The sequence below is a fragment of the Convolutriloba macropyga genome, chromosome 4, assembly GCF_964194025.1.
Source record: "Convolutriloba macropyga chromosome 4, txConMacr16.3, whole genome shotgun sequence".
Lineage (NCBI taxonomy): Eukaryota > Metazoa > Xenacoelomorpha > Acoela > Convolutidae > Convolutriloba > Convolutriloba macropyga.
The window spans coordinates 20720079-20732339 of record NC_134471.1 but is presented as its reverse complement, the minus strand read 5'-3'; the positions used below and the strand labels follow the sequence as shown (position 1 = coordinate 20732339).

The 12261-nt window shown below is 35.3% G+C and overlaps 1 protein-coding gene across 1 annotated transcript in view; it reads right to left on the bottom strand.

Annotated features, from left to right (window-relative positions):
- LOC142338018 (uncharacterized) overlaps window positions 1-12261 on the bottom strand; it is a 100791-nt gene that overhangs the window by 16339 nt on the left and 72191 nt on the right. Inside the window, exons 21-22 of the mRNA XM_075387652.1 lie at window positions 6428-6575; window positions 1923-2032 (exon numbers count right to left, since the gene is read on the bottom strand). Of these exons, the coding sequence (XP_075243767.1) occupies window positions 1923-2032; window positions 6428-6575 (258 nt within the window). The remainder of the gene's footprint in view (window positions 1-1922; window positions 2033-6427; window positions 6576-12261) is intronic.

Here is a 12261-nt window from a genome sequence, read left to right as displayed (position 1 = left end):
CAGTTTTCACACTCTAGTTGATATGATGTCATAACTATTTTTTTTAAATCATTTAGCTCACCATTGAAGCTTGACAGGTATAACTTTTTTTCAATCACCTACTGAACTCGTAAGCATTTCTCCAGATGGCGATTGAATTTGCTAAATTTTCTGCCTCCCAATTTTCGCTAACGTTTTCACGAGCTTTGGATACTTATATAGAAACAAAGCAGAGATAACAGGGGACAATCAAATCTTGCATTTGGACCAAGATCAAACAAATTGAGTTTCTAAGAGGGAAAAAATTTAGTGCCCCATTTTTTAAACGTTTGTACTAAAATGCTTGATAAGTTGTTTGGATTTTTAAAAATTTTACAAATTCTACAATTTTACAATTTCTGTTCCGGGATATCTGAAGTTGTTATCTGTTACCTGTAAAATCTTACAAAAAATAGGACCTGATTTAAAAAAATCACAAAGAGCAGCATTTTCCTACTTGTGCCCAGAGAAGTTCTGTGTCCTTGCTCTCAACTCATCTCAACTCAAATTTTTCTTCAAATTGTCATACGAAATATTATATTTGATAATTTTCTACTTTTTGTGAGATTCAGCGCATATTTGGAGGCATCATTTTCGTTTTGGCTCGTTTTTTATAGTTTTTGTCCTAAATCTTTTTCTTTCTTATTTTTTTGTATAAATTTTTTGTCTCAATTGCTACAACAGTCCAATCATTCGGCTAACTCGGCCCACTATTTGTTTTTGTTAGTTGAACTTCGAATTTTTGTTAGAATAATTATTCGAATAATGACTATCCATAGACTTTTCTATCTTTGAGTCATGTCTGCTTACAAAAAAGGAGCGAAAAAACATTTTTTTAAAAATAATTTTGTGATTGAAAATGATTTGCATATTCCATGGTAAATTATGGGTAAGCAAACGGCATCTCGAAATGTGGCGTCAAAACCGAATTTATTAGCAACATACAATTTTTTTTATTTCAATGTTGTTTGTTGTCTTATTATAAGGTAGTTCTCAATTTTGACAAGTTTTTTGCTCTCTCTGTTAATCTTGTTCATGAAAACGACATTAACTTAAACTTAAACTCTTTGAACGCTAAAAACTTGACTTGTTGTTTTTGATGGTAATTGAGAGGCTAAAAAAGCTGAGAAAGCTCGAATCAAAATGATTTCATGCCAAACAATTTTGTGTTTTTAAGCTGCAGTTATTTTAATCTGAACAAACCTTAGAGCTACCAACAGTAACTGGAGCAAGTTGTCAGCGGATAAGCGCAAAAAACTTTTGTGAGAAACCACTGAATTGGCTGACTTTATGTAGGAAATGTGCTGAATGTGCTGACATTTTGGTGTTAGGTGATAAAGTAATTGATTGAATAAATATTATAAGCACCTGTTTATACCTTAAAGAAACTTAGCGCAATTCTCGGCAGCCATCTCATAAAATATTACGGACTTCCAAAATTCGTGAGTACAGCACTTTAAACACAATCGTTGCTTATTTTCAGCTGAACAGTAACAAAAATTAGATTTTTTTCAGCAAAATTTTTATATAATTTTGCACATTTCAGAAAGAGAATAACTTTCAGCATGTTCTTTACATAATTTCAAACTTGAATTTTGGTACATTTAGGGCATATTTTGATAATAAGGACACGCTTTTCAAAAAGCGCTAGGACTTCATTTTTTGATCATTCAAAAAAAACCATGTGATAGCCCAAATTTTTGAAAAGCAGTTCAACAGTTGCTTAAATTGCATAAAGAAGGGGATAACAATACGAAATTTTGTCAGCGGGTGATAGCGCATTTTTGCATAATTTTCAACAAAAACCTCCACAGGTATAGGACTTGGTCAGGGTAAATAACAGGAAAAGGCGCCTACCTATCTAAATTCAGAATTATCTTTTATGAGTATATATTTTGACTTACTTTGAGATTAAAAGTAAATTGGCCACGATGAGGCAGTGTCGTGTCAGTCACGTTGACGTCACAAGATGTAGCTCCACAGTTCACGGTAACTTGAAGACTAAACTCAATTGCTGAAACATTCAAACTCAGTTCAAGATTAGAAAGCCTAAAAAACGTCTTTTCCTCGTGTAAATATCACTCGATCGAGTCACTGATTTTTGAGAAAAAAGGATTAGTTTAAGTAGTAATTAAACGATGTATTTTTTGAAATTTTTGTCGAAACTCTTGTCGAAAAATATGAAACTATTGTCGAAATGTAATGTTAATTCAAACAATTTCTGTATTGTATCAAATTGTATGATATATAGTTATAAAAAGGTTAGAATTTATTTCATTTTAATCCAGAATTTTGAAAAGTTATGGGACCGACTAGGATACAAAGAGAGCGTCAGTTCCTAGAAAGAGGTCCTCGAAATAAACTAGCTTTGAGCTAAATGGAATTGGGTCGCAGACAATGGGGTCATTACTTGCCATAAAGCTGCTGCTCTTAGCTTGGACTATATACTCAAACTATATATCCGAACTTTACACTGTTTTCCAATGGTTGGCCGGCATACCAAATTGACAGCAATTAATGAAACTTTAATTGGCGAAGGATTGAATGAAACCTCTTGGATAACTGATTGACGGAACAGAACGAAAGTCAGATATGAGGCACAACGATCGAACAGAGTTTGACATCCCTTGGCCATGACCGGCGTGATCAGGCGCCATGTTGAACAGCCCTAAGGCCAGAGCCGGGAACAGAACGAACAGACTCAATCAGACGCTGCTTGTCAATATGGAAACAAAATGTAAAAAAAAATAGTTTCGGATTGCAGTTGCGTTAGCATGCAGTTAAAAGGCCAAATAACTTTAAAATTTTCTGAGTTACAAACGCTTTTTATTGTTTGCCCAGACTCAACTGAACGAAGTTTTAGGAACGTAGAATAGGATTTAAGAATTCGAAAATAAAAACCCCTTTTAACAGGAGATAGTATGTCCAGTCCACAGATTTCAACTTTCAGTAACAAATGTAAAAGTTTTTTTCTCTTTAGGTATCGTTTTGCCAATTGTTTTTTTGGCTCACTCAGCGACGGTCTTCTAACGTACGAAGTTTAATTTCTCTCTACTATGAAAATAAAACAATCGCGGGTCAAAAAAATTTCTTTGACACAAAAAAGTACAATAAAGATTTAGTTGGTTCGTTTGCTGCACAAACTATTCCAATATATGAAGGCCTGCCGTCTAATATCAGACTTAAACCAAAACGAAAATGTTCTTTGGAAAAGGATTTGTAAAAAAAATGGAAAGAATTATGAAGGATCCAAGAGTTATTAGTATGCAAGATGTCATACTAAGTTGATGTTTTATTTGTGAATTTTACAAAATGACATATTCTTAACTGTACATTGCCTCTTTACCATTTGCTTTTCATTATTCTATGTATTAGAAGAAATCAACAATATTATTTATTTGGATTTTTAAAAATTTATTTGCATAGGTTTTTCAGAGTCTTGAATACGATTTTGTTTGTCGCTGTCATCTAAGTAGCCTTACTAAATAATAAATTTAAAAATCATTATTGTTTTGATACGGGGATTTTAATCCATGAGGTGATCAGGTCGTTGATTTGCTTAATCAATTGGATTCCCAGTTGAGAAGACAGATTAAAGGGGTTCAATACCTTTATTTTAGCAAATGATTGTTTTTGACCGTTTTCCATCGTTTTTGATCGGTAAAATTGTCGAATGGTTGTTTTTGATCGATTTTAGTAGACTATCGTTTGGTCGGTTTCCCAGGGTGATATGGTGGGAATGTGAACCACGTGATCAAGAAACAAATAAGCCAAACCAGGCGACTCTTTAGCCGTGTTTTGAATTTGTAATAGCTAATGCAAACCCTTGCAAAATAATTCTGAAAAAGGCGTTTAATTTTCGAATTTACTGTACTGTGTATAATTTTAAATATTTCAAGACTCGTGATTTTGTTATTTCGCTTTCATGTTATCGATAGTTGCTTTTTGTCAGTTTCGTCAACCATTTCTTCAAAATTTTTGCATTACACAAGTGACAATATTGACGTCCCAATTTTGACTTAACTCAATTATTTCAATTGAATCAATTTCACTGTCATTTCAGAAATGAGTTACATAAGATATTGTTAAAAGTTCTATGGCAACTACGCGAAGCCAAAAACCGGAATAATTTGATCAAAAGCCTAAAAAAACTTCTTACCCGTGCAGTTTTTTTATAAAGATTTAACACGATAATTGGCAATTGATTTGAGTGACTTTTGTCCGTTAACGGAGTAAACAATGTCGGTCCATTCGTCTTACACCAACAACTGTAAAGAAAATTATTTGAATGGCTCTGGAAAGAAAGAGCCAACTGCCTGTCTGCTTCAATCTTACGGTTGGCCACTGAAGTGATAACTTTTGCCAAGAAAAAAAATGAATATCTTGCCTCGTTTTGTAGAACTTTTTTATCCGCTTTTATAGGCTTCCATATTTGGCCGACATTTTGAACAGATTATTAAAAAATAATGAGAAAACCTCGGGTAAAATCATGTTTTGTTACAGATCTGATCAAAATTTTGAGGTTTCTTAAGTGCTTAAGGTACGGTGACTGAGAAAACGATCAATGAGTTCGGATGAATTTTCCGGATCTTGAAAAAAAGAGAAAAGAACCTTTGTAAAATTTGGCGAACCCAAGACTCAAAGTTGATATTTGGAAGCTTTTTTCTACAAACTTTTCAAGACAACTATTTCGCTCAATTTCACATTCCAATTAACAGATGATAAGTCGATCAACAATCTTCAGAAAATAACTAGTCATCGGAGAAATTGTATGTTTGATTGTTGATCATCCTTTTGTGCATAATCTGGCCAGCGACATCAGTTTCTTCTCTACCCCAGTCAATTTGGAATGATTATCTTGCAAGATTCTGACACAATCTGCCAGAAACTTGCAAGACAACCATTTTTTCGGGCAGAATCTTGCAAGATGACCCATTTTCTGCCAGTTTCGTGGACAACATCTTTTCATTCGGCTAGAGACTCACAAGATATCAGTTTTTTTTGTCTGATTCATACAAGATAAGATTTTTTGTAAGTTAAATGTGCGTGTTAGCTTTAAATTGAGTAAATTGAGAGCTGCTTTTAGCAGAAAAGAATGAAAAAAAGTAGTACTTTTTAGGCGGTAGTAAAAATACACTTCAATTTTAAATTTTTTAAACGAAAGCTGACCTACTTAGATTCAGTTAATTTGATCAGAAAACAATGTTAAAGAAAATGGATAAAGTGCAGCAATCAAATCGCAGCTCGACCGGAACGAACTTTGTTGTCTTTGCAAGAATCTTGCATGATAACCATTTTTCTGGCAGAGTTTGCAAGATAACCATTTTTTTGTCAGATTTTTCAACATAATAATTTTTCTGCCAAAATCTCGCAAGATAATCAACCATTGTCGCCTGGGGTAGCCATGAGGAAAGTTCTCTGCAATGAAAAGTAATATACGAGCCCTCTTGTTTAATTCCTCTCAATAAATTCATTTACACCAAACCGCATCCCAAAAGAAGAAAATGAGCGCACGAATCGTAATTGGAGCATTTAAAAAAAGGAAATATACTTTACCGATTTTTAGGGTTTGCAAAATTTGAACGATCTATTCTTTAGAACCAAAATATTAAAACTGTTGGGATCTGATTAATAAAAGAAACATAAAAACCATAGTTCTTTTGAGATTTTCCTAATAGCGCTCGCCTGGGAAAGAAATCAATTTCACGCAAAAAAAATTTAAAATTAAATTGCCTTTTTTCCTGCCGGATTTTTCCTGCAGGTAGATTTTGACCATCTATAGAGATGATGCATTCAAACCTTTTTGGTGCTAAAAGAAGTGTTAGTTGATGCTACTCCTATTCGTAAATCTCATAGTCCCATTGCAAACCTCCAGGTTGAGTAAACTTACTTATCATGAAATCGGCCATCCATGGTACCTCACTTACTATAGAACAAGCAATATATGGTGAATTAAATCCATTAAAAACACAATTTTTGTTCGAGCTACGTTTGTTTAGCTACCATAAATGATATGTTTTATGGTAAGTGAGTTGACCGAAGAAATACCGATCATTTTTCAGCTATGCTATATGATCGCAAAAGGCATTGTTGATGGTTTTGATGGACCATAGAGGACCATTCTATGGTTAGTAAGGTACCATATATTGTCCATTGTCTGGTAAGTATGTTCGGTCAACTCAGTGTTTGCAACCCGGGTTTCTAAGGAGAAACGAACTAATGGGACTAACAGCTACCATTTATACTTACAGATTATCAAAAAACTTTTGTTTGTTCACAAATGACAATCAAATCAAAAAAGTTTGATAAAAGTGAAGGCAGCATAACTTAAACGATCTTTTTATGAAATTTCTTTCCAATTGCTCTACCTCAAGAATCCTTAATGTATGCCGAATTAGGATAGTCTAACCTGGTCTTGTGTTCCAGTTGATTATAACTGGCGATGCTGATTTCGACAAACCAGTTGCTTCGTGGAACTTAGACATCGTTATTTCCAAAGTCATATTGATCTCTGTGTAGTTGTGAACAAAATCCACACACTTCAAGCCAACTCCTTCCTGCAGTTAAAATACAAAACTCTATCTTGCATTTCATTATTGCCCGTGAACAAATAATAAAATTTAATCACATAAAACAAAACCACATTAGAAATTGAGTATTGAAAGCAGTCTTATGGCGATGGCGGCGTAAAAACGGCTGAATGGATGAAGGCTGAATGGATGAGTGACGGAGCAAAAATAGAAAAAAAACACTGCGTAAGAGTTACTTCAAGATGCTGTTGAAATAGGACCCTCACCATACTCTGCTCCAATACTTTGCCCGGACCGAACTTCAAGTCTATATCAGTGCTGTTCAAGTCTAAATCCAAGCCTTATTTCGGTTCCCAGTACTGGGCAAGTCTAAATGCAAGTCTTACAAGTCTGACAAGTCTTGGCCAAGACTTGGATAACACTATTAGTCACTCTTAGATAAGCATGCTTATAGTCCCAATAAACTTCTACAATGAGAATTAGGTTTATATGGGCAATATAACACTTGTAGAATGTCGGCAATTTGGAAAAAAAAATAAAACATTCAATTCGATCAGAATGAGCCAATGGGATTCTAATTCGCAGAAATCATTATAATGGATGATTAGCTGTCATTCACAATATGCTATTACAATTCAATTTTTTTGTCAGTACACAGAGTTTTCAGCATTTTAGTTAGATATTGTTTATTATAGTCTCTTTACATGAGGAGAATTCATGAGGATTTTCCAAATTCAAAATTTAGGTTACTTTTACTGCATGCCAGTGTCTAATTAGGCTTTGCTTTAATATTTTTTTATTTCAATTTTTTTAAAAATACTTTCAGGAGCTGTGAACAACATTCTTGAAAAAGTTCTAAATTTTCTTGACTTGTATAAAATTTTGTAGCCAAGGAAAATTGTAAAAAAGACACTTAATTATGAGAAAACTGTTACCAGATTTTACCATGTATATTAGATCCAGCAAAATTCGAGCATGAACAAGCTTCTCGAGACTTTCTAGAGAGCGAGATCCAAAACTTTTAAAGAATTGTTGAGCCAGTGGAAAAATACCTGTCACGTAGTAGAAAATAAATTTAAGTCACAATCAAGACAAGAAAAATAAGCTTATTGAATGACTTACCATGGCTCATCGAGAAATGATAGCTCCCCATATCTGGCTGGAAAAACTCTTGATCAACACCATATTCCAGAATTAGGAAATCTTCAATGTATTCTAACTTAGTATGCCTGTAACACAATCCTTTTACTGGACCAGAACAGGAGAAAATCGCAGTACTGTAACATATAAAGATAATAACAAAACAATCTAAAAAAATGAAATACCAATTGCAGTATCGAAAGTTTAGTTAAGCCTGGAAAGAAAACAATCAATTGTTTTCTAAGTATTGCAAAAAACTTTATCAAGAACTTTTTTTCCCAAAACAAATTTAATTAAAGGTAGGCCATGTTAGACCCTTTACCGGTTTTCATCTAGTTTGAGCTAATGTTTTTCTTTCAAAAAATATTATTAGTTATACAAACAATCTTAAAAATGAAATACCAATGACAGTATCGACGTTAGTTAAGCCTGCAAAAAAACAGTTCAAAACAATCAATTGTTTTCTGAGCTAAACTTTATTGAGGAGAATTTTTTCCCAAAACGAACTTTCCTTGCGAATATCGATTCGTCTTCCCATTTCCCAGTCTTGACCAATATTATACAAATCTCATATCAAAAAGTTCAGCAGAAAAGCAACAAAAAACAAGCATTTATCTTGCGAACTCAACATAGAGTGCTCTTTGAAGGTTTGTTCGAAAACATTATAATTGATATTATTCTATGGGTTGTAATCTTATCTTTGACAGAATGCCAGAAGATCAGAAGCTACTTTTTTAAGCGATTGAAGAATGAATAAGGAGAGAGAAATTAGAAAAAAATGAGCCCAGGAGAAAAAGATCTGGCCAGTTTGAAACGATAAGTCGCTGAAAAAGAACTCTCAGCAAAATTTTGTTTGGCTACGCCTTGTAACCGAAGATAAAGCGTATTTACAGGAAAAAATTTGGCCGAGGGGCATATGTCACGGTCAGGGGATCCGTGCTGTTTTCCTTAGTCTGGCCTAGGGGCATTTTCTGGTCTCTTTGGTCTATTCAACACTTATGTTTTGCTGTGTTCAATTGACCATTGTTACATTGGCCGCCTTAGGAACTTTGTGAGATTGATTTGATTATAGAATTGATAAAGGATTACAATCGTTTAAAAGAAATTAATCAGCTTTCAGTTTCGAATTTTGTTAAATTGATTGTTCTTCATGATTTCTGATGTTGTTATGGCTGAAAACTTGCATGATTTTTCTTAACCATGTCGAATCAGTATCGGGCACAGATGGTAAGTAGTGCACATATGGTAAATAATCCACTGGGCATCAATGTTGATGACCTCGCCGGCCCCATTTGCAGTGTTGCAAAGAATAGTCGGCTTCCGTAAAGACGGTGCTTTGTTAGGTAGAAACTTTGTAGCCAATAAATAATTCTCAAGAAAATAACTGAGGGGAGAAAAAGATAGTTACAAGAGATAACAAAGGAAATCATTTTTCAAATCGGCGTACCTAACTGACGGAGCGGGTAAAGGCAAAAAATTGTAATACCTGAAAATTGCGACACAGGCGAAAAAAGCTAAAGCGAAGGTTGCTGCGGTGTAGCAACTTTCTACACAGCGCAAAAGCGAGATTCCTACCAGTTGCGGCCTTCACCTACCAGTACCCAACCGTACCTACCTGTACCTGAATATTACCACTCAAGAGTGAGGGACCTTTTAATGCACTGGATTTTTCAAATCGTTTGTTGATTGAGAAGTAAGTGATGTGACTTCACATTAACGATATTTTAGATTTCTGCAGGAGGAATTTATGGAAGCTGAGTGCTAAAATGATGTGAATTTGTCCGTTGAATGTGAATGTAGTTTACTCTACAAAATTTTACTTAGATTGAGATCGGGGCGGATCTATTCACCGTATGCAGTCTTTATTTTGACTGAACAAACATTTTTATCCGAGCCTGGATACACTTCTATTACCTTTGCTAGAGGCCAGAGACCACGAGGTGTGAAATCTTCCAAAATCCAGACTAAGTCCTGAATTTTTAAGTTCTGATTTACTTTATGCCATTTAGAGCGTTTCTGCTGGTTATGGAGATACTCTCTAATAAATCGGTTCCAAAAATGTTGGGCTAGATTTTGTGATCTTTTCCAAGATTTAGTAAATGCTACTTTGCTTTGAGAGAAGAATCTTGAAGGGAGATTGATTGAGGGTCTACCCAAAAGGAAATGGTTTGGCGTTAAAGGGAGTGGATCGTTTATACCGCTAGAAACATTCGTCAATGGTCGCGAATTCATATGGGACTCAATTTCACACGTAAATGTCGACAGCGCTTCGTCTGTTAGCGTTCTTGAGCCAATGACTTTGTAGAGGGCGAGTTTGAAAACTTGAACTAACCTTTCCCAGCTGCCACCAAAATGCGGAGCCAGAGAGTGGTTAAGTTTCCAATTGATTTCTACATCTAAGATGTGGAGCTTAGATGCAAATTCTCGCGAGCATCTGAGAGCTTCTATTCCTTTTCTCAATTCGGAGCAAGGGCCGGCAAAAGATTTCTCGTTGTCAGAATAAAACATTTTTGGTTTTCCGCGCCGGCTAGTGAATCTGCGGATGCAATTCATTGTAGAGTCTGTTGAATGACTTTCCGAAATTTCCAAATGAACGGCTCTTACAACTAAGCATGAAAATGGAAGGATATAACGGATAGCAAATTTACCACACTGTTTTCTAGGAAAAGGACCTATGAAGACCAGACCTGTTGTTGCAAACGCAGAGTGATTTTGGAGCGGTAAACGTTCACTTGGCAGATCTGACATCTGAGGTGGATTAATTTCTTGAGCCATTCTTCGGCAGGGAATGCACTGACGTATTTTTTGTCTAACAACAGCTCGGCATTTCAGAATCCAATAGTATTCCATTAGAAAGAATCGTGTTTGTTCAACACCAGAGTGACTATTCACTACATGAGTTTTTTTGATGAGGAGCTTTACGATTGGGTTAGCCCCGTCTAAAGTTAACGGATGGCGAGCAGTTTCTAAGACCATTGCCTTAGACAGCCGAACTTCGGCGCGGAGTTCATTCCTTCCGTTAACAAAAGGACAGAGTGTCTTTGGAGGCTTGACGGAAGTATCTCCTTGCCTTTTTGTAAAGACAAAATCTCATTTCCAAAGTTCTGATTTTGAGCAGCGCCGTTGAAGTACTTGTAGGCCAGTGTGTGATGTGCGAGCAATAAGCAATTGCTCTGTTTTTTCAAACGATCGAGGAAGAAGAAGCAGTATGCTGCAACTCTAACCAGTCGATTCCACTTGCTGACGCGTGCAATGTCGATGGGACATTTGTTTGCTGAGTGCATATTGGTTTGCAACGGATGAACGATGAGAACGTTTGAACTTCGTGCTTTCAAGATGTCTTGACAATGGTTTAGTATAAATTAATCAGTTTTCAGTTTCGCGTTTTGTTAAATTGACTGTTCTTCATGATTTCTGATGTTGTTATGGCTGAAAACTTGCATGAATTTTCTTAACCATGTCGAATCAGTATCCGGCACAAATGGTAAATAGTGCACATATTGCAAATAATCCACTGGGCATCAATGTTGATGACAACCATGGTATGCGCCACCTGTCAAGACCAACCATTGCCCACAATTTGGTCTGTTTAGTCTTATCAACGCCAAAGTGTTGATCTGTTCAAATTCACAAGATTTTTAATTTTCTTGGTATCTTTTACGAAGCAATATCAAAAAGGTGGCTCTAATATGAGTTCAGTTTGTTGGTGGATCGGACCCTAAAATTTTATCCCAAATAAAATTGAGTCTCCGTTGAAAAAACAATATTTTGCGTTGAATTCATTGTCCTTCGAAGCAAGATTAAACCTCAGGCTTTATATTAAAATTTTGGAAAAATGCAACCTGTTAAGTTCTTTCGCATTTTTGACTTTAAAATATCGTATTTTTTAATTGGACATATTTGCTATTATACTTTATTTCAAGTCATTCATTCAAAATTTTTTTTGTCTACTCAATTTTATCTGGATTCTGGACTGGTTCTGCACGAGATCTGTTCACTGTGGTTATTGATGGGGCGGGCCCATGGTCGGTTTCATCTGATCAACACATTCATTCATTTCTGATCAAAGTCGTGGCCAATGGTTTGCTCTAGTATCTTTTCTTTATGATCTGGGGCTCCCAAAAAAATCTGTTCAGTCTGTCCAATAGTTTCCTTAGCGAGTTTGGTCTGGCCAGGGGTACACATTTTCTGTTCGGGCTGGTCAATGGCCTCTTCTTCGGTCTGTTATGTCTCCGATTCAACCGTTTTCAGTCTGGCCAATACCTGTCTTTGTTTGCAGACATTATCTTGAAAAGTTTTTTGTGTAAATTTTGAGTAAAAGCTATCTGTTGCTTTCGTATGCACTTCACTTTTTATGATTACACATGGTATATTCAAGTGGCGTTAATGTATTTCTCAGTATATGTTCCTAGTGAGATGATAATGCAATCTTATTCAGATTTATCAAGATTTTAGTATCTTCTCCAATTGATTCTAGACTATGATTTTGGATCATTAGGTTTTGATTCTAATTGACTCTAAACTCCAATTATTTTGGATTATTAGGTTTGCAAAGAGCTGTGAAAAGTCAACA